We start from the raw sequence: 21,953 nt of genomic DNA, 5'->3' as shown, positions 1-21,953 counted from the left end.
CGTGGGCCAGGGCCGGCGCTGAGTGGTGAGGGGCCCATATAGCAGCCGAAGCCTTGTCCCTCGTGGGCTTCCAGTGTAGGAGAGGCAGACACATCTATGGGGCACCTAGTATAGGGCCTGGAAGGGGCCTGGGCAGGCGGTTTCAGAGCTTCGTGGCCATCTAGCTGTTCCAATGCTGTGTGTGGTGTGATGGGGCGAGCTAGCGGGGGGGGGGGGGGGGGGGGGCGGGGCTGTCAGCGCAGGCCTCGGGGATCCCTGTGCAGTGGCTGCAGAGGGTTGCCCTTCAGCTGACTCCTTAGGCTGCATTCCCACGAGAAATAATACAGTTAAGCGGTCTGATCTTTTCACCTAACTTTCTATGTGCATTTTCCATGTCGCCACAAAGTTACTCTTAGTTTCTTTCTGTTTTTCTTTTTTTATTTTATTTATTTTGAGAAAGAGGGAGCAAGCAGGAGGGGCAGAGAGAGAGAGAGAGGGAGAGTGAATCCCAAGGCAGAGCCTGATTTGGGACTCCAAGTCCTGAACCTTGAGATCATGACCTGTGATTGCTGCTAGTTTTAAAGCCTTGGGCAGGCTTCTTCACTCTGGCCAACCTAAGTCTTTTAGTTGGTAAACTAGGGATAAGGGTAGTCTCTCCTGGATTATGGCGTAAATTACGTATGCTAATATATGCTGTGCACATACGGCCTTACACAAACGAGGCGTGCCATAAGTGGATTGTTATGATCAGAGTTGTTTTCAGCTTCTCACCAGTGTAAATAATGCTGTGGTAAACTTCTTTGTGCAGAAGACTTGCTTTTCAAAGGATTCCTTAGGTTCAGTGTGGCCTTCGGTGTGGAGTTCCCAGAAGTGGCATTAATGGAGAAGCGTGTGGACATCATTCTGTCTCCGGAAACGTGGCAGATGCTTTCCAAACAGGTTGTGTCCCCTTGCCGGGCCCCCAGCTGTGGAGACAGTGCTCAGTTGATAGCCACGGAACCCAAAGGGGGTACTATAATTTTTTTGTAAAGATTGTTACTAACAGATGGAAGTTACTATCAGAATACTCATTTTATGTGTTTGTTCTAAACATTTATTTATTTATCTTTAACGTCTGTTTATTTTGGGAACGAGTGTGTGCAAGTGGGGGAGGGGCAGAGAGAGAGGAAGAGAATCCCAGGCAGGCTCCACACTGTCAGCACAGGGCCTGAAGCGGGGCTCGAACTCACGAACCGTGCTGTCACGACCTGAGCTGAAATCACGGGTTGGATGCTCAACCGACTGAGCCACCCACGCGCCCCCAGAATACTCATTTTGGAAGTGAGTTCCCAGTTTCTAAGTATTACTCTAAGAAACTGCTATAGGCATTTAACTTCTTTATTTGAATTCAAACTTATGATTGGATTTTAAACGACATTCCATCTCCGCTGAAGTTCATGCCTCACCCTGGGCCTGCTCACAAGTTTGGGTGCCAGCGTTCACTCATCTCCACGGGGCCAGATGGGCTGCCCGAGCCCCAGCCCCTCCCTCCCGAGGTCCTGCCTGGAGAGCTGTGGGCACCTCCCGTGCCCCACCCAGAGAGCGACTTTCACCGGGGACAAAGCCGGGGGTGCCGAGGCAGGAACGATGGGGGCCCCTGGGAAAACAGTAATGAGAAAACGTTGCTTAATGCTGTGGATGAGCCCTCCCTACCACACCTCACAAGCCGGTGATCTTGAAATGGAGAAGGTTTCACCTGTGGCCCAAAGAGAACAGCACAGACTTGCTCTTTTATTCCACGCAGAGCATGGGCTCTGAATCGTGCAAACAAAAGGACTGCCTTTTGTCTCTGCTCCCCCCTCCCCCCCCCCCCCCAACTCTCCAGCCCTTCGGGGGAGGACCGGGACCACCGTTCGGGCTCTGCCCCCTTCCTCCCTGGGCTTCGGCTTCCCTATCCCTGTCCCAAACTGAGGCGGGCAGCACCAGTGGCTGAGGCTGGTGGTAAGGAGCGAATGACGTGGGAACTGAACTTGAAAATGAGCCAACAGGTGTTTGAACTCCTGCTCTGTGCCTGTCAGGAAGCCGACGTGGCCCCTGCCGCCGTGGAGTCTTCGGCCACATCAGTTCGAGGAGATGGCCCGACTGCACGCAGGTCAGCGGTGCCGCGTGCATAAGCACTGATTACAAAGGGGCAGACGAAAGCCACGAGGTGCCCTGCTCTAGGCGCCAGGGGTGGCGGGAATCAGGCCAGCAAGGACGCCTGCCCCGAGGAGCATCCTACTGGCCTGATCGAGGAAGACGTGCTTGAGAAGGTGCCGCTGGAGCTGACACTTTGGCTGAGGGGGCCTCTCTTTCCCCCTTGCGGAACAGCGGGATGGGCACAAAAACAGGGAGGAGCTGAAGGATTCTAGGAACTGAGTGGAGACTGGCAAGCTGGGGTGCCTGGGAGGAGATGGGCTCGTGAGCAGCCCCAGGGAGTGAAGAGTCCGTCCTGGAGCCGGGAGGCGGTGCTTCCTTGCCTGCAGGACGAGGATGCCCATGTCGCTGTGTGCAGGGAGGCGGTGGGAAGACGCTGAAGCTGTGCATGGGTAAAGCTTTGACCCGGTGGCTTCCCACAGCTGCTGCAAGCGAGCGCCCCAACCCAGGCAGCTTAGAACAACGGAAAGGGGTCGTCTGTCCTTCAGGAGGCCCCAGGTCCAAAATCAAGGCATCGCCAGGCCCACACTCCGTCTGAAACCTGTAGGGGAGAGTCCTTCCTTGCTTCTTCCTAGCTTCTGGTGGCGGCCAGCAGCTGAAGCGCTCCAGTCCCTGTCCCCCCTCGTCCTACGTGGCCTCCCTTCCTGTGTCTGTGCCTGGGGCTCTTCCCCTTGGTCTTGTCAGGACACCGGCCATATTGGATTTAGTGCCCACCCTGCTTCAGCATGACCTCGTCTTCCCTTAATTACATCTGCAGTGACCCTGTTTCCAAATAAGGTCATGATCTGAGGGGCTGGTGGTCAGGACGTCCCCGTGTCTTCTTGAGGGACCCAGTTCTGCCCACAGCACCCTGGCAGAAGAAGGCACTCTGAGTGATCGCAAGCACTGCTTCGGATGCAAGGTGTCAGCCAGGCTGGCCAGGGCCACAGATTCTCTCCTGTGGCCTCAGGCTGGATGGTCCAGGAGCCTCTTCAAGTATAATAGAATCTCAGTTGAGTGAATACTGAATCCAGCCACGTCTTACCTCTGGCAAAGCTACCACTATTGCTCCCAGAGACCAGTCACACTGCATCATGGCTCCACTTAGATGCCAGAGCCCCTCTAAGGACCCCAGGAACCACCTTGGCTCTTCCCTCGTGGCCCTTTGGACACCCTCTGCCTTCACCAGCCTCACAGCCAGTGCCCTCCACCCAGTGAGTGAAGCTCCCACTTACCCTCTGTCTGACCTCCTTCCACCACCCAGGCCTCTGCTCCAGCATCTCAGAAAGGCCTTCCCTGACCTTTGAACACACAGAGCAAGCTCTCCTCTGCCTGGGATTCCCCCGCCCCCTGCTCCCTCCCTTCCTTCCTTTCTTTCAAAAATAAGCTTCCTGCCTGTTGCAGAGCCATGGGAGCCCAATGCTGGGCTTGAACTCACAACCCTGAGATCAAGACCTGAGCTAAGATCAAGAGTGGGACACTTAACCGATGGCGCCCCACCCTGCCTTCTTTATTCCTTACTGGCACACAAGCTCCGGGAGATCGGGGACTTTGCTCCTACCTGGAGGGGTGCAGGGCATGGTAGACATTGAGTGTAAAGACAGAGTCCCGGAGCCCCTTCAGGGTGCTGGAGCGAGCATGGCATTCGGCCCTGCGGTGTGGCTTTGAGTTCTGGTGTCCGTGACCAAGCCATTTAGCCTCTCTGGGCCCCAGCTACCTCCTCTGTGGAAACAGTGATAACCAAGAACAAGGCCTTAAGGACCACACTTTGTCTCTCTCACCGGCTGGGTGACCTCTCAGCCTCCGCCCGGGTCTGCGAGTTGGACTGAGGCTTCGCTGAGATACTAGTAAGAGTCACACGAGCACCGCACGCCAGGCCCTGGTCTCAGCGTCTCAGTGCTCTTCACAGATGAGCTCACTGAATTCTCACAACTACTCTAGGAGGCAGGGACTCTGTCTCCATTTTGCAGATGAGAAACGGGGGCCCAGAGGGTTAGCGACCTAGGCCAAGGTCACCTGCTGAGAAGTGGCAGGCAGAGCCCAGATCGGAGCCCTGCCCTCCACGCCGGGCTGCGTCTCATGTGGAAAACACTCGGCCCAGGTGAGGCGCACACCTCAGGAATGGATGTGCTTCCCTGCGCGTAAATGCCAGAAAAGCACACCCACGCACATCCACGCGGAGTAGGCATGAAACGTTTTTCTGGGTGGAATCACAAGAAAATGTCAACAGCTGTTTCCTCCGAGGAGCGGAATGGGGGCAGGATGAGAGGCGTGGCTCCCACTTCCTTTTATGATGAACTGTTTAAAAATAGTCACAGGCATCATCACATTCCACCCGTAAATATTCTGTACGCGTCTGTTCCTGAAGAGTGAGCCACGGCGCCCTGGCCGCACCTCCCGAAAACAGCAGCACCCGTACCACCCACACTCAGCTTTTGTCACTTGCGCCCAGAGTGTCTTGCAGCTGATGTGTCTAAACTGAGACCGTCCCAGGACCGTATGTTGCATCTGATTGTCCTGTCCCTTCTGTCTGTCTGATCGCAGCAGATTTCCCTTTTTTCCCTAACCTGAATACACCAAGCGCCTGGGCCACTTGTCCCCTAGAGCACTCCTTAGGTCTGGGTCTGTCCCTGCACTGCATTAGGCGGTGTTTGGCTCAGTCCTCGCCCTGTCGTTCTGTGAACTGGGAATCAATTTCAAGTCTAGATTGGAATCAAATCCAAGATTTTGCCCGAACTTTCATGGGAGGTGGGTGATGTCATGTGACAGGCAGAGGGTGCCCACAGCATGGCGGGTGTGTGTGTGGGGCGCTATGGCTTATCCCTCTGTCACGAAGTCACAGCCTCCCCCCCCCCCGCCCCCCGCTTTGCCCTGAGAGTGACCTGACTGTCATACTTGGTTTCTCTTCTCATCTTGTACTTTAAAAAAAAAAATGTCTTTTGTACTTTAAAAAAAAAAAATGTTTTTAATGTCTTATTTACTTTTGACAGAGAGAGAGTGGGGGAGGGGCAGAGAGAGAGGGAGACACAGAATCTGAAGCAGGTTCCGGGCTCTGAGCTATCAGCAGGGAGCCCGGTGCGGGGCTTGAACTCATGAGCCGTGAGATCATGGCCTGAGCGGAAGTCGGATGATTAACTACTGACTGAGCCACCCAGGTGTCCCACCCCCCCCACCCCTTTTTTCCTTTTTTTGGCTTTTCCAACCATGTATCTATATTTTTTCTGTTTTAATGTTGCCTGGGGTAATCTGAACTTATTTTCTCATAATTCATCTCATTTGACCTAAAGTAATGTTTCTTGCTCCTCCCTGTGAGGAGATGAGAGGAAGACCCTGGGGGGGGGGGGGGGGTGGTCTTCTGTGGGGAACAGGTTTAGAAGCCTCAGCTCAGGCCAGGCTACTGAGTGGGGGTGGCCTCGGTTTCATTGCTGATTCAGGAAGTGGCCCGTGGAACCACAGGAAGATGTCACCACATTGAGAAAGATCCAGTAAGCACTTGCCTGCAGTTCAGTGATGAGGGAGGAACTTCACTGGCCTGGGGCACCGGTCACTGGAGGGCGGAAGCTGGAAGGCTGTTCCCTAGCTCCTCCCTCAAAGGACCATGGCCCCAGTCCTGCTCCCCTGGAAGCCTGGGAGGGACCAGGGTCCAACGGGATACCCACTTACGGCTTCCGTGTGAGTGCCAGGCAGCTCCAGCCCCTAGGGAGTCTGGTGGCCTTGGGGTGGAGCAGAGAGCAGTGACCTGGGGGCCGGGCGCATTCTCACCGGAGAGCCAGCTATGTGTTGGGCGCTCCTGACCCTTCCCACCAGCCCCGCTGGCCTCCATCTCACAGATGTGGATACAGAAGCCCAGAGAGGTCAGGCCGTTGGCACGTGGTCTCACTGCCAGTTGGTGGTGGGGACAGGATTTTGAACCCTGGTTTCCCTGCCAGCTAACAGGCACGGGATTATAACGGTGGGGGCGGTGCTCAGACCCAGATGGGGTCTTCTCGGGCCCCTGAGGCCTGGTGCCCTTCCATTCTTCCCGGGTTGTCCGACGTGCCTTGTGTTGCCCAGCATCAATGGGAGACACGTGGAGACAGGCCGTCACCTTGCGTGAGGCTCACGTACCAGAGAGTTTTACCAGAAGTCACGCTGGTCGGCACGCAGAGCTGTTTTCCTGGTAAGGTCGTGTCCCACAGTGGCTTCCCTTTCATCGATGCGATTGCAGGCATGCTCAAGTACTTTCTAGGAAAATCGTGACACGGCCTGAGAAGTGATTTCCTGTTTTCCTATTACCTGGACTGCTTCGGTTTCTGCTTTCAAAATGGTCCAAGGCCGGCCAGCCGAAGCCTCTGTGTTAGAAACTCTGCCAGCCTTTGCTTTAGGAGCACATTTGGGAACCCAGATCCTTCCTGAAGCCCAGGGCGTGGGCACCCACACTGGGCCTGGTGCCCCCCGGAGCCGTGGGGGGTGGGGAGTGACTGCCAGAGACTCTCGTCCGCCTGCAGTGGGAGGTGTTTCTTGGTCTTCCTCTTAGCCTGTATCTTGAAGGAAAAGTTGGCTTTATAGGCTTCCTCTTCAGCCTTTCCCCTTGGCTTTCTCAGCCGGCATAATAGGCCCGAGAGGATCAAGTCGAGGCCTAGCTCTGTTTATAATTCTTGGCCCCAGCGAGCGAGGACTTTGAACTCTTCCAGGTGGGACCCGGGAGCAGGGCCATGATGCTGCACCCTTGATGCTCCATCAGTGGTCAGCCTCCACTAACGGCCCCTGTTCGTCCCTCCAGAAGGTGGCGGGCTGAGAAAGCGTCTCTCGGGCACTTGCGTTTTCCAGGGGTCTCTGGGAACCGTGGACCTCCAGAGCCGCCGAGCAGGGCCAGGCTCAGGTGGTCAGGAGGGTCTGTCCGGGCTCATCTCACAAGCACATCTGTGTTCACGGTCACGTGCGCGGGTACAAGAGGCCCTTTGTGGGGCGGGGATGCTGTCACTAAGGCAGAATGTCTCCGTTGGAATCCTCCCTCACAGCGGAGGCCGCTGTGTGCAGCTCAGCTGATACTTGGGGCTGGCGGCTGTGAATTCTGCCATCTGCAGAACTGAGAGCTGTACATCCGTTCATAAAAACCACAGCGTTTAGGGGAATACCCTTTGTCTTTAATTTCCACATTGATGTGGTAAGCCATTTCCCTACGTGCCGGCTATGTGTTATTCTAACAGTCAGTCGTGGTAGGCACTCACATGTACATTTGCATTGGAAGCCAGTCTGGCCTTGCAGATGTGCTGAAAGGCTCAGAGGACAAGGGAGGCCTCATTTCTCTCGAAGGTCCCTGTTCAGGGCCCCGTCCCATTTGTCCCTGGCCGGGCTGACTCGGGCGCTGTGGCCGTGCGGCCAAGTAGCAGCATTCCCTGCCAGGACGGGGCTCATTTTTCAGAGCGCTTAGCACTTTTTTGGGGTGTGGGGTGGGATACAGGTCTTCTTTATCGACTCCCCATTTCCATTTGGTAGTGAATGAAGGACATCGAGTGTGCTGTGTTTGTTATGAACAGAGTTCTGTGAAGCAAGCTTCAGAGATTCCCGGAAAGAGGCTGGGAACAGGCAGGCCTGAGTGGTTAAGCATGGGAGAGCCACACACATTCTGTCGAGCAGAATCTTCCAGAGCCGTTCCCCAAAACCGTGCGGCTTCGTTTGTATCCAGCAGTCTGGATGGTGACATCTTTGCTTCTAGAGTACAGGAAAGCCCAAACCTGAGCCCTGTTATTGGCATAGGTGAGGTTTGGGAACAAGAGCACCACCACCATAAAAAAAAAAAATATATATATATATATATATATATATATATATATGCTTTTATTTGGTATATTATTAATAAATCAGATTATTAAGATGGACTGGACGTTCCATTTTGTTACCTTCTAGCTTTATTTTTAAAACAAACACTTTGGAAAATGCAACTGTGATTTACTAGGCTGGGATTCAACCTGATTTGTTTCTTTTTCCTTTTATTTCTTTATTTTTTGTTGGGGGGTGGGGGCTGTTCTTCTGGTTGACAGTAAATCATAGCAGACACACTGCTTCACAACACAGAATTGTTCCCTTCAGAAACGAACCCTTACTGCCGCGTGTTTTGTGCGCTTTTACAAAATTGTGTGACAGAGCATTGCCTTTTGCAGCCTCCTGCCCTTGCAACCTTGCCTGGTTCTTCTGTGATCACGTCCGTGACTCTGTGTCTAGCCCTCTTCTTCCTGTTTTTATTCATGGTGGCCAGAGCCGAGCCAACTAGAAACCTCATCTGTCAGGAATCATTCCTGACCTTTTACTTTCTCCCAAAGAGGCAGGTCCTAAGGAGCAAGTTTACATTGGGGTTTTAGGCAGAAGCAGCGTTGGGTGCGTGGGCCCTGATGGTGGGGCTTGCTGGAACGGACATAATGAAAAAAGGAAGAAAACTGATACACGATTAGAGCATTTTCAAACAGCTACCCGTCCGCCATGAGATTGAATTCTCCATCTGTCCGTCTGTCCATCTGTGCATGCTTCCACGCATCCATCTATCCAGTGGGTGTTTGCCAGGTGCTCTGCCAACCTTTGAGGATGGATGTGCTGGTGAGAAGACAGGCCTGGACCCTCCTCAAGGAGCGTACCTTCTGGCATAATCCACCAAACTGCAGACTAGAGGGGAGTGCTGACCCAGCCCCAGCCGGGAGGGCAGTCCGGGAGGACCAGGGCAGGGGAGCCGAGCTCCGAGAACTGAGGACTTGCCGAGGACATGCCAGGAGGGCATGGCATGCACAAAGGCCCAGAGGGAGGATGGAGTGTGGTTCCAGACCTTTCAGGCAGTGGGGCTCGGCTTTGAGGGTTTCGGAGAAGCTGTGGACCTTCTCTCGAGGCAGAGGCAGAGGCGGGCACGTGCACCCAAGCTTTATGCCCTGTTTCTGGAGAACCCTACACTCCCCGATGCACAGAACATCTGATGGCCGTGTCGTTTTCCATACGGGGAGGCCCAGCCTGGTTTAAGTGTGTGAATGCGTCAAGACTCCTTTCCTGGAGGCTCACTGCATCTGCTAGGAGTCCACATCCCATCCCTTCAGTAAGAACTGTCTTTCCAGGAGCTGCTTTCAAGTGTTTACACTAGCTAACTGCTGACAGCAAAAATGTGTTTTTCCCAAGTCGGTGCTCCGTTTTACTTAGAAAACCCAATTTTTCAGGGTTGCCGCAGAAACATTTGGCTTCATTTCCCATGGTCTTTACCCCCATGAGATGCACAGTGAGATTCTTCAATGTTGAGGAGTCTCAAGTGAAGTTCTTGGTCCACAGATAGCCCTGTGCTTGTTTGAGTGACAGTCTTTGATCCAGCTTTTCAAGAACAATACTTTTCATCTTCTCAAAACAAACCAACCAACAAACAAGCAAACAACTTAGTTTCTCTCTCTGAAGGAGGGCAGCCTGGAAGCGAAGACTGAGGTTCTAATCCTGGCGAGACCTGACCATGGGGCTGGCGCCTGAAGGCCTCTTTCCTTGACTGGGGCCACGTGGCTCCTGTAATTGAGAGTCTGTGTTTGATGTTACTAGATTTTAACCTTGCAATAGTCACAACCCTTCCGTGCACGGCCGACCCTGCGGGTGTGAGGTGGGGACGGGGTGTGGTTCGACCCGGTGGCTGTTGATCGTGAGCCTGTCCCTTGCCGGTAGTGACTCTGCCTTTCCCCTGCAGCCACCTCCCCGAGGGTGTCCTCTGAGCTGGAGCAGGCCCGGCCCCAGACAAGTGGAGAAGAAGAGTTGCAGCTACAGCTGGCACTTGCCATGAGCAGAGAGGTAGCGGAGCAGGTGGGTGCCTGGACGGGGGCGGGTTGCGCGGCGGGGGCGGGGGCGGGGGCCGGGCGGGGCGCGGAGCAGGCCCTGCCCTCGGTGTTTCGGGTGTGTTTCCTGAGATGGGGCTTCGAGGTGCCAGGACCGTGTTCTTGCCGCCCACCGTCCCCTGTCAGGAAGGGGGGCCTGTGCTGTTCCAGGTAGGGAAGCCTCTTGTTGCCAAGGGATGGAGTGATCGGAAGTGCGCCCCAGAAACACTTTCGCACACACAGCAAGTGTCATGGCCTCTGGGCGTCCACAGCCCCTCAGCGAAAGGCCTGTGGGTGCGCAGTGGGGCTTAGCCCCTTGGGAGGGAGGTTTGGTGAGATGGATCGAAAGCATCTGAGCGCCGAAAAGGCGAGAAGAGCTGCAGGTAATAGAGTGCTCATTGCGTTTAGATGACGGAAGTGTGTGCAGTTTTAATTTTTTTCAGTTCCTGTTTTTCTCTAATAATCATGCATTACTTTAACACGGAGAAGGAGGGAAAGACGTGATGGAAATGACCTTTCAGAGCGGCCATCCCGTGGGCCCCAGTGATGAGGTCCATCCCTGCTGACCTTGGGTTAGGGAGGGTAGACTGAGTCAGGTAGCGCGAGGCTCCGTCTCGCCCAGAGGTGATGTGTAGGGACAGATATTAGGGAGTGCGACGGGAGTGCGGCGGTGGCTGTCCCAGCCTGACTTGTGTCGCTGTAACTGGAAACCTAAAGTCCAGCAGTAGTGGACAGCTTTGCTCGGTCCCTCTGTTCACAGCAGGAAAAACACAGCCATTAAATCTGTCCCTGTGGATGCCTGGCTCTGTCACTGACAGCCCGGGAAGAAGGTGTAGGAATACAGGGACAGATGGACAGTCGGAGCCCATTTTAGTAAAGAACTCATCTCTGTGATTTATCACATTTAATATAAATGAAATATAACGATTTTTTTATTTCATTATTATGCAAAAGCCTAGGACAACCCAGTCTTTTGCATAGGGTGACTTCACCTTAAATAAATATAAATTAAGGGCGCCTGGGTAGCTCAGTCGGTTAAGCGTCCGCCTTTGGCTCAGGTCATGATCTCATGGTTTGTGGTTCAAGCCGTGCATTGGGCTCTGTGCTGGACCCTGCTTCGGATCCTGGAGCTCAGAGCCTGGAGCCTACTTCGGATTCTGTGTCTCCCTCTCTCTCTGCACCCCCCACCCCCCACGCTCAAAAATAAACATTAAAAAAATTTTTTTTAATAAAAAGATAAATATAAATTAAATACAGGTGACCTTTGAGCAACACAGGTTTGGACTGTGCTGGTCCACTTATGTGTGGATTCTTTTCAATAAATAGTGTAAAGATACTGCCTCTTATTAATAACATTTTATCTTCTCTAGCTGTATTATAGTAACACAGCATATGATACATATACAGAATATGCATTAAGTGACTATGTTCTAGTCAACAGTTGGCTATTAGTAGTTAAAATTTTTTTAAGTTTACTGTTTTTGAGAGAGTGTGCGTAGAGTAGTTAAATTTTTGAGGAGTCAGATATGTATGTTGATTTTTGACTGTGCAGGGGCGGGGGTTGGTGCCCCTAATGCGCATGTTGTTGGAGGCTCAGCTGTATAATGAATCATTTCTGTTTGAAATCATAGAAATAAACATACAGCCATTTTCTGTAAGCATGTGCTGTGCGAGGTGCAATGATAAGTGATTTTCATCCTCTTTTCTAATTCCTTTCTGGGCTGTCAGACTTTTGTATTTTATATGGAGACGTGTTGCTTCTATAATTACAGTTATAAAGCCATTTTCGTTTTGAGAAAAAGTGTTCCCTTTCCCTCACTTGGCTGTGCCTGCGCCCGTCTCCCTGCTGGGACCCCAAAATCAGGGAAGCCACACGAAGTAGGTGGGGCGGAGCCCTGTGGGCTGTACCTTCGGGATAGAAGACTGTGTTTCACGAGTCCTTTTCCAATCTTCCTTTGAAATAATGCGTACTACAGTTTTGCGCATCCTGTTCCTGGCCAGCGCTGCTTTGTTCTCTACCGTGATGTTATTACAGTCACGGTCATCTCCAAGTCCCATTGTCCTCTACAGGAAGAGCGCCTCCGGCGGGGTGATGACCTCAGATTACAGATGGCCCTAGAAGAGAGCCGAAGAGACACAGTTAAAGTTCCCAAAAAGAAAGAGGTAAGCGCTTCACGGGGAAGGTAAACGTTTGAGACGGTCCCGTAGTCGCTGGGGGAATGTCCCAAACCTAGCGTGCAGAGTACCCTGCCTTCTCAGAAGGTGCTCTTTTCTCCCTTGGCTCAACAAATACTCCTCGGGCCCGTGCTGAGCATGAGTGAGCCGAGGACGTACTAGAAAACACATCCGCCCCAGACATTACTCCCAAGGCTCTTCTGAGACCGGCCCCAGAGGAGATGGGCATGGGCGAGGGGCTTCTGTTGACCAGGGCCTCCCTTTCCTCCCGTGTAAACGAGCACGATAATAGCCAGGCAGTCTTGGCGGCCCTTACATAAGCCAAGCGTCAAGTGCTTTGGAACAGATTCCTGGCACAGGGTAAGCCCTCACTAGTGCCGGTCTCCACTGCCGTCATCAGCCTTACTCTGCGCCAGGCTGCCTGCTAGGAGCTTAAGGTGACTAGGACGCGGGTCTGCTCCCGTCAGGCTCATCCAGTCAGAAGACACAGGGCCAGCGGTGCCAGTGATCTCCTGTGGTACAGCACCACGGGGTCCCTGGCAGTAGCTGGGGTGGGGGGGGGGGGGCATGCGAGCGGGTGGGCGGGGCCGCCCCCCAGGAAGGAGGGCCCTGGATGATGGCTGGCAGCTGGGGGCAGCACGGTGGGTTGGTGGGGACAGCGTTCGGGAGGGAGGCTGCAGCCTGGGCAAAAGCTTGAGTCCTTCTGGAAAGCCCTGAGGGCCTTTGAAGGTGGGCGGGGCATTGGGCACAAAGTATATCGCTTGGTGTGGGTGGAGCCTGGGCCGCACTGAGACTTGGTTTTGTGAGGAGGTGGGCGGGGTGGGCAGCTCAGTTTCCTCTTGGCACCTCCCAGAGGGCTTCTCTTCCTAGGAGGCAGACAGTATTTATGGTTAACACGTGGATATTTGTTGTGACTGTAGCCAAGTAAAACCTGTCCCCTTCTCTTTGTCTCAAAGCATGGCTCCCACCCACAGCAGACCACTCTGTTGGATTTAATGGACGCCCTCCCCAGCTCGGGCCCTGCTGCCCAGAAAGCAGAGCCTTGGGGCCGGTCAGCCTCAGCCAACCAGACGAACCCCTGGGGCGGGCCGGCAGCCCCAGCCAGCTCTTCAGACCCCTGGCCATCGTTCGGTAAATACCTGCCCCCTTCGTCTCCCGTGCCTTCCTGTTGGATGTGTGAAGGGCAATAGGGCACAGCCTCTTGCTCTCTCCCCGCTTCTGGAGGTGGGAGTGAGGCAGGCCTTTGGTGGCGGGTTGGGGCTTCTCCAGTCCCCAACCATAATGTCAAGTAAAGTCCTCCCGAGGACTGCAACACAGGGCTTTCTGTTTTGAATGGTTTTCTGCTTTGGTAGAGGGAAAGCTGACTTCCTCTTTGCTTCCCACACGCAGTAGAAATGGCTGGTCCCCTTTCTGGGACGTGTGTCAACTCTCTGAGCCTCAGAATTGCACCCAGCACCCCAGGTTAAGAAACTAATACATAACTGGAAATTATGATGTGCTTGCTGTGGTTGCTAATGAAAAGAGGATGTGTTTGCTGTAATTCTTCCTACCTGTTACATAAAGCAATAGTCAGTTTACTAGGCTAAGTGAATATTTTAAAGTTCTTTTTAATGCCAAATGTCGGAGAGTCTGTGATAGGAGATTTGAAACACGAGTGTGGCGCAGATGCTTTAATCTGGGGAGAAATCTTGGGCCTGTGGGTTTCCTGATGGCTGGACACAGGGCCTGGCCTGAAGCCTTTGTAATGGCTTCCAACCCAGCCTGCTGCTCCGGGAGGTTCCCCCCACCCGGTGCTCTGAGCCCTGCCGGCCATGGCTGATCTGTCTGGGAACTTCCGGCGGTAGGTTTTGTGGCAACTTGCGTGTGTCTCTTTGGGGTCTCTGTTTCCCCCAGCTGGAACCATCTTTTGTGTTCGGCTCGGTTCCCTGGACGTTTGCTGGTGTACCGAACGCCAGGCTCTTTCTTGCTACTCAGGGACCCAGATGCAAACAGGTAGTGGTCTTGCCTTCAAGGTCCTGAGCAGGTGGGGGCAAGGTGAGGGTTCCAGCATGGCAGAGGTACACCAGATGGTGGGCTGGGCCTTGGCGGTGGGTCTTTAAGAGCATCCTGGGACAGGGCTTAGCTCAGGAGTCGGGCAGGCATGAGACAGGTATCTCGGAGGAACCTTCAGGGAAACACAGGAGGTGGCCAGGCTGTGAAGAGGCAAGGGTGTGCCTAGCAGAAGGCGTGGCTTTTGAGAGGCCCAGAGCGTGCAGTGGTGTAGTGGGTGCAGGTTACAGGCAGCGGGGAGCAAGGGCATGGGGTCGGGGCCCTCAGGGCCTGGCAGCCTCGTCCAGAAGGCAGTATCAGCCCCAGATGTCCTTTGGCAACGCCGTTGGCCTCAGGGACCCGGGCAGGTCCCCACAATTCCTTTGGCAGGAGCCCTCTGGGCCTTGGGGCAAACTGCAGGCCAAATGGCCTACAGGATCTCGGTCACCGAAAGCCAGGACCACGGTTGCCAGGAGCTTGGCAGTTCTCATGGCCCATGGCCTGCGCGCTGCGCCCCCGGGGAGCTTGTGGGCTAAAGTGTTACTGAGCATACACAGGGATGGCGAAGGCAGCTCTCCTGGAAATGCCCACTTGGGCCCCTTCCAGACAGTGGCTTTGACTTTATTTTTTAAATTTGAGAAATAGTTCCTCTGTAACGTGATGGCCACCTTGAGTTATGGGTAGGATGTTCTTCAGGAAACACTATCAATCCCTTTTGGAGTTGCGTAATGGATCATTAGACAGGACGTTTTCTAGTGCCCAGAAAGGAAAACCGGCACGCTAGGAGCCGGGTGCGTTTAACAAGATTGAATTCTGCTGAGTCTGTGGCTGATGGGGAGTGGTGGGGGTGGGGCTTGGGGGTTGGGAGGGAGACTACTTCTGTCTACTTTTTTTTTTTTTTTTTTTTTTGCTCTTTGACTTACTAGGGGTATGTGTCACCAGGTCAGGAGACACAGAATTTATGAATTTTCAATGAACGACTTTGCCCCTCCCTTCCTTTGGCTGGGGGATAGCCCTGTGCCCTGGAGCTGGGTGTCTTGATCGAGCCAGGGACTTGACCTCATAGGGTGTTTTAAAGTGGGCACTTCTGGGGCGCCTGGGTGGCGCAGTCGGTTAAGCGTCCGACTTCAGCCAGGTCACGATCTCGCGGTCCGTGAGTTCGAGCCCCGCGTCAGGCTCTGGGCTGATGGCTCGGAGCCTGGAGCCTGTTTCCGATTCTGTGTCTCCCTCTCTCTCTGCCCCTCCCCCGTTCATGCTCTGTCTCTCTCTGTCCCAAAAATAAATAAAAAACGTTGAAAAAAAAATTTAAAAAAAAAAATAAATAAATAAATAAAAAAAAAAATAAAGTGGGCACTTCAGCAGTTGTTAGCCATTCACGGTGTGGTGCCACCATCACTACTAATCCCAGGACATTCCCATCACCCCAGAAAGTGACCCCATTCCCATTAAGCAGTCACCCTCCGTGACCCCTCCCTCCAGCCCCTGGCAACCACCAGTCTACTGCGTTCTGTCTCTGGGTCTTCCCGTTCTGGATATTTCTTACGTGTAATGGAATCAAACAGCGTGTGGCCTTTGTGACTGCTTCGTGTCACTCAGCGTGATGTTTTCAGAGTTCATCGCTATCGTAGTGGCACGTGTCCTCACTCCGTTCCTTGTAACGGCTGAAGAACATTCCATTCTTCATGTGGAATGGAGAATGGTGGTGGTGAATAGTTCCACCGCATTTTGTTTAATCACTTAGCACTCGATGGACACTTGGGTTGTTTCCACTTTTTTGGCTACTAGAATCCAGTTTTTTAAAGAGAAGATGGAAACCTAAATTTTTGAAATCTGTTCATTTTTGCTCGTTTCTGAGAGAGCGCGCAAACGGGGGACGGGCAGAGGGGGACAGAAGGTCTGAAGCAGGTTCCACACTGCTGGCAGCAAGCCCGATGCGGGGCTCAAACCCAAAAACCACGAGATCACAACCTGAGCCGAAGTTGGACACCGAACCGACTGAGCCACCCAGTCGCCCTGAAATCTGTTAATTTTTAAATGTGGACAAGGAATTAAAAAAATTTTTTTTTAACATTTATTTATTTTTGAGACAGAGAGAGACAGAGCATGAACGGGGGAGGAGCAGAGAGAGAGGGAGACACAGAATCTGAAACAGGCTCCAGGCTCTGAGCTGTCGGCACAGAGCCCGACGCGGGGCTCGAACTCACGGACCGCGAGATCATGACCTGAGCCGAAGTCGGACGCTTAACCGACCGAGCCACCCAGGCGCCCCGACAAGGAATTTTAAAGTGAGAACATGATTTGGGGCTGATCAGATATATCTGCTGGTGGCCAGTGTGGTCTGCGGACTGCTGGTCGGCCATTTTCTTGCCCCTCGCCCAACCCAGGGCCCTGTCCTTGGTTCTGACGCACTTGGCATTTTAACCAGTGACTTGGGGAGAAAAGGGGACTTCAAAGCCCAGAGAGGCTCCTCCTTCCTCTGGTGTCACACGGCAAGTTAGGGGCAGGTTCGGTGCATGTGGCACCTAATCCTTTCCTGGAATCGCCATATGCCATCTTGGGCTGCTGCAGAAGCCTTCTGTGGCCGTGCGTGTCCCGGAAAAGTCACCTCAGACCGTAGCATGGAGATAACCAGTGTTAGAACGTTAGCTTATCTGCTTCCTGTCTTTTTCTGGCTCTTATGTTTTCACATAGGTGAGGCCATATTGTATATCCGGCCTTACACATGTATATAGGTATTTCCATCTGCACTGTGTGGTATTTCCAGGCATCAGAAACTCTGCACTGCACGGCTCCCGTGGGACAGTGCAGGGCTGTGGCACCGTGACACAGCCCCCGGCTGTCCCCGGAGGTGGGTTGTGCAGCTCTGAAGCTCCCCTTCCAACAGCCCTGCAGGAGATGGCCTCACACCAGCTCCTCCATGCACTGGAGCATGGATACAGCCCCTCTCTGCTTCCCCCTTCCGAGAGCCGCTCCAGAGCAAGACACGGTGTCAGACTTGCCGATTAGCCTCAGGCAGAATCCGCTAGTGTGTGTTTTCTGGGCCACCCCATTGCCCGGAAACACATTCATAAATTTGAAAGATGTAGAGAGTTCCTACCCAAGCGCTGGTAGTCGCCCCCGCCCCCGGATGAAAGGAACACTGTTTCGTAGCAAAGCCCTGCCATTCCCGGTTCTCTCCAAGCAGCACTGGGGGCGGCTTGGCCAAGCGGCCTTGGGAGGAAATGCTGAGGGCTGAGAGGAGGGCGGTCGGAGCCCGCCGGGTCAGCGGGGCACTTCCTCCTCTGTTCCAGACACACAAAGCAGCCACCTGGGATGAGAAGGGCAGACAGCCTGGTGATTCAGAAGGCCTTGGCTGGCTCAGGCCCGCTCACTGCCCGGGCCGGGACAGAGGCCGTCTTCCGCCCCAGTGGCAGCAGGTGGTGCTGCTGGTTTCCTGACGATCCCCGCCACTCAGTTCTGTGACCCCCACAATGTGACTGCCCCCCACCCCGCCCGCCCCCCCAGCACATGAATATTCCTATGCGAGGCCTCGGATGAGCCAGGCCCACCAGGCCGGCGGGGGAGGGGCCCAGGGACACTTGCTCCCTATGAATGGGCCCACAGAGCGGGAGGCGGAAGCCGCTTGATCTTTCTGCCCCGAGTTCCATCCTCCTTTGCTCTCATTCACTCGCGCTTTCAACAAGCATTTATTTATTGGGTTTGTGGTGTGGCCCGGGCCCCGTCGACTACGCGGAGGACAGAGCACAGAGGAGCCTTGCAGCGAATCCACTGTCCATTCATGGAGGAGGAAGACGGAGCGCCGGTCCCCAGGGGCCGCGCTGTCAGCAGGCGTAAAGGGGGGTCTGCCCCGCCAGGCTAGCTTATGTGGGCTGTCGGCACCCATGGGAAAGCAGAGGGCACGTTTTCTGTCCCCCAGGTAGGTCTGAGGAAAGCGAGGTGCCACCGCGTGTAGCCTCCTGTGACTCCAAAAGTCAGCACGGTGCCTGGTACACACATAGGTCCCCAAGCACCACTCGCAGACTGGAAAGCCAGGAGCCCGCCATGGCTAAGCGGCTCATCCGTGGTCATCTGGATGACTGGCCAGGGATTGAACCGAGGGCGTCTTTCATCCCACGCCCAAAGCTCTCTAGGCTGTGACCGTGCTTTGTCTGCGTGCACGGCGGTGCGGGGGCAGGGAGCTCTTTCTGGACCGGAGCTTGTGGATTTTCAGCATCGTGCGTGCTGGGTTTTAAAGTTCTTGGCCGTGCTGTTTCAGCATATTCTAAAGGGGACGCAGGGCACGTGGGAAATAACTGGGGGTCATAAGAGGCTCTCGAACAACGTTAGGGTAGAGTTGCACAGCAGCGGGGGGGGGCCCCGTGTGGGAAGCCTTGCCTGTGAGCCCAGGATGACGGGGCTCAGCGTGGTGCCAGCTCACGGAGAGGGCATTAGAATGCGCGCGGTGTATATAGCCTCACGTTACCGTGTCCGTGCAAAAGGAGCTCCTCCGGAGACATTGAAGCACTTTGTTTTCACTCTTACCGTTGCCCGTTTATCAGTTTGAGGGAAAACTGGTGTTTCGACCCTCGTTGCCCGAGCTAGGGTCTGGATGGAGGAGCAAAGCCTGATTTTGCACCTGTGTGGCAGGTGTGCAGTTGCCGAGGGGCTTGCCCGTGTGAGGCCAGGAGGGGAAGGCCCGGGGCCCAGGGCTGGAGGGGTGGCGGAGCACCCCAAGAGTTGTCTCTTTGTGGGGGCCGCCTGGGTTCCCGTGAATGCCTGATCCTTCCTTTTTACATCGTGTCCAATTGTCCGCCTCGCAAACTCCTGTGTATTCTTGGATACGCGGCTCACATATGCTGCGTGGAAAGATGTCACCTGTCCACAGCACTGCCTGCCCCGATCCCGTGGTCACCGACTGCCCGTGCCAGCCATGCTGGTTGCAGTAGGTGTGTTCTTGTTTCTTCTCAGAGGCGGGACCTGGACCCGGGCCTGGTGAATGCTGACCAAATGTGCTCAGAGCGAGGTGACTCCAAGGAGCGCCTGTGTGTGGGAGGCGAGGCTCGTCCCCGCCCGGCGTTTGTCCATTCAGGCTGTGTGTCTGGCTGGCGCTCAGATGGTGGGCCTCTGCTTCCGAGAAGGCTTGGCCAGGCACCTGAGTGCTCCAGGAGCTCGGTGGCTCTCACACATCCTGGCTGCCTATTCTAGTCACTTCTAAGCTTCTAAGAATCCAGACGCCCAGGCGCTCCCAAGAGTCTGTGCGTGTGAAGGGAAGAGGCAGTGTTAGTGTTTTACTCTCATCCCTCGAGGTTCCTAAGGACAACAACACCTGAAAACCACTTCTCTGGTGGCCCCTGAGCCACACGGCCAGTGAAGTCTTGCCAAATCTAAGGCGTTTGAAAACTCTGCGCAGCGCGTCAGAGCTTAGGGGCAGCTCTTATCTGTGTGTGTTTCTAACACCCCGAATTGTCCAGAAGTGGTCACTGAACTCCAGTGTTCAAAGATGCCTCACCGGAGGGAGTTAGTGTGGAAACTGCAAAGTCCCTTCCGGCCCCGGGGTTCTATAGCTCCCTTGATCCTTCACCGCTTCCCTCCAGCCCCCAATTAGTTGTCGAGCATCTTTTGCGTGTGAGGCTCAGTTCTGAGCACGGGGCAGGAGCGGCGTGGGCCAGGTAGACCCGGCCACTGTTCTGTGGAACACGCGCTCCAGCTGGGGAGGCGCATTGTCACGTGAGCTAGCGCAGGGGTGAGTTCCTTGTGAGGGGTGAGGGGCTGGGCTTAGAGTGGGTGGCTGAGGGATGAGGTGTTGTGGAGGCTGCAGGGTAGGGGTCGGGCCTTCTCAGCAAGCACCTCCCACCCCTCCAGACACACAGCGGCGGGAGATGACCTTGCAGACAGCTCCGGTAGAGATGGGTGGCTCTGTCTTCACACCAGCCGGACACCGTGGCTCAGACATTATCACCAAGACCCAGACTTCTTTGCGCAGCCCGAGCCTGTGGGCCCTTCCCCTCTGGCCTCCGGCCTCAGAAGCCCCGGGTCCTGCCGCCTTGGGGGCTACCTCATGTTCTCAGTCCACAGCCCAAGGGATAGGGAGGATTTCTCTGTAGCTCCTCTGCCATCCAGGGGTTTGGGAGTGGGGGGCTTGGGACCGGGGTACTTTGCAGGTTCACGTCAGCTGGTGGAAACCCTCCCCGGTTGCCACAGCAAGGTCAGTCCGCCTCGGACTGGGACTGGGAGTAAGCCGGGGGGCGGTGGGTAATTCTCCCAAGGAAGTCAGGGTATCCTTCAGGGAAACAGGGCAGGAGTCTCCCGATGGAGGCGAGCGGCTGGAACGGGCAGCAGCTCTCACACACAGTGCCCGAGGTGGTCAGGTCTGCAGGGGCAGGAGCGTGAGCCTCCCGGTCCGTGTCCTCCTGGCGCAGGTGAGCTGGGGGGTGTAGACCGGTCTCCTGACGAGCTCGTTCAGTTCTCGTGGTTGCTGGCGAGCAAGGGGAGGCTGAAGAAAGGGTGTCAAGATTCCCGTGCTCTGGGGCTCCTGGGTGGCTCAGTCCATTAAGTGTCCGACTTCGACTCAGGTCATGATCTCACGGTTTGTGAGTTCGAGCCCCACATCGGGCTCTGTGCCGACAGCTCAGAGCCTGGAGCCTGCTTCGGATTCTGTGTCTCCTCTCTCTGCCCCTCCCCTACTCACGTTGTGTCTCTCTTTCTCTCAAAAATAAATAAACATTAAAAAAATTAAAAAAAAAAAAAAAGATTCCCTTGCTCACAGGGAGCCGGAGAAGTCTGTCAGTCTCTCCCTGACACTTTCTACCACATGGCCCCCTCTAGTCAAGGTGGAGAACCAAGGCCCCGTGAGGTGCTGTGTTGGGGACAGAGCAAGGACCCATCCCCACTGTGATCCCAGCCAGGACCAGTGTCCTGCTAAGCGCCTCGTCACGTTTGGCAGAAGTGGGCCTGGGGAGAGCTGTCACAGTCACAGGGAGGTGGCTCTGTGTGTGCTTCTGGGAAGACCTGGAAGGAAAGGTCAGAGCAGCTTCTGGAGGCAGGTGGGTGTTTCTGGAGGCCTCTGGAGGGTGTGGGTGTGGGGGAAGCAGCAGGAGAGGTCCCAGCTCCACACAGGAGTTGACAGGCTCGGGTGTCCAAGTGGTGGTGGGAGTGAACCTTGCAGGTCCGTCTGCCTTGGCCCGTGCCCAGCCATGCACGCTGCTGCTGGGGCTGTTAAGAGGGGCCTGCGTGGGAATGGGGCCCAGGGAGGCGAGTCCTCTGGGCTCCAGAGGCGAGTCCTCTGGAGGCCTGGGGGACATTCCCTGGTCTTCTCTGACACTGGCAGTCACCACCCTTCCTGCTGCCCTCTCTGAACCTCAGAGCTCAGCCAGATTGTCGCAGGAGCCACCCGCACACCTGCAGCGGGGAGGAGCGTGACGGGGGTCACAGCCCAGGGAGACTCTTAGGCAAAGGAGTAGTTATGGTGCTAAACGATAGGTGCTCTAAAGGAAAGCTGAGTGATTCCAGAGGAGTTAGTGAGGGCAAGCGGGGAGGGGAGAGGCGGAGGGACTCGAAGGCCCAGAGGCAGCAGGCGGTTTACGTGCCCTATTGTGTGTCCGGGGGTGCTGGGGAGGTCAGTGTGGCTGGGGAAGCACAGGCAGAATGAGGACATCTAACACACATCTCTTTGGAGTTCCAGAAGAGTTTATGCTTGAAAAGATAATGATTGATGGTTTTTAAGTTTGTGGCAAGGTGCTACTTCTCAGATCCAGGAAGCCTAGTGAATCGTAAGCAGGATAAAGTAAAAGAAATCCCCACCTGGGCACATTGGCAGGAGACTGGAGAACACCA

The 21,953-nt window shown here is 54.8% G+C and overlaps 1 protein-coding gene and 1 long non-coding RNA gene across 6 annotated transcripts in view; one reads left to right on the top strand and one right to left on the bottom strand.

Moving 5' to 3' along the window:
* The window catches only part of EPN2 (epsin 2), an 86,849-nt gene that overhangs the window by 52,695 nt on the left and 12,201 nt on the right, over window positions 1–21,953 (top strand). For all 5 annotated transcript variants that reach the window (XM_042914454.1, XM_042914450.1, XM_042914452.1 and 2 more), the window contains 3 exons: window positions 9,815–9,927; window positions 12,009–12,101; window positions 13,070–13,244. In XM_042914454.1, coding sequence (XP_042770388.1) covers window positions 9,815–9,927; window positions 12,009–12,101; window positions 13,070–13,244 — 381 coding nt within the window. The remainder of the gene's footprint in view (window positions 1–9,814; window positions 9,928–12,008; window positions 12,102–13,069; window positions 13,245–21,953) is intronic.
* Window positions 1,279–12,047, bottom strand: LOC122205843. Its single transcript, XR_006196290.1, has 3 exons — window positions 11,847–12,047; window positions 3,369–3,855; window positions 1,279–1,615 (listed from the first exon to the last, which is right to left on the bottom strand). It is a non-coding gene; the product is annotated as an uncharacterized LOC122205843 (long non-coding RNA).

This window comes from Panthera leo, chromosome E1 (assembly GCF_018350215.1).
Source record: "Panthera leo isolate Ple1 chromosome E1, P.leo_Ple1_pat1.1, whole genome shotgun sequence".
NCBI classification, from domain to species: Eukaryota; Metazoa; Chordata; class Mammalia; order Carnivora; family Felidae; genus Panthera; species Panthera leo.
The sequence above is the reverse complement of the archived record's forward strand: the minus strand, read 5'-3'. Positions and strand labels throughout refer to the sequence as shown.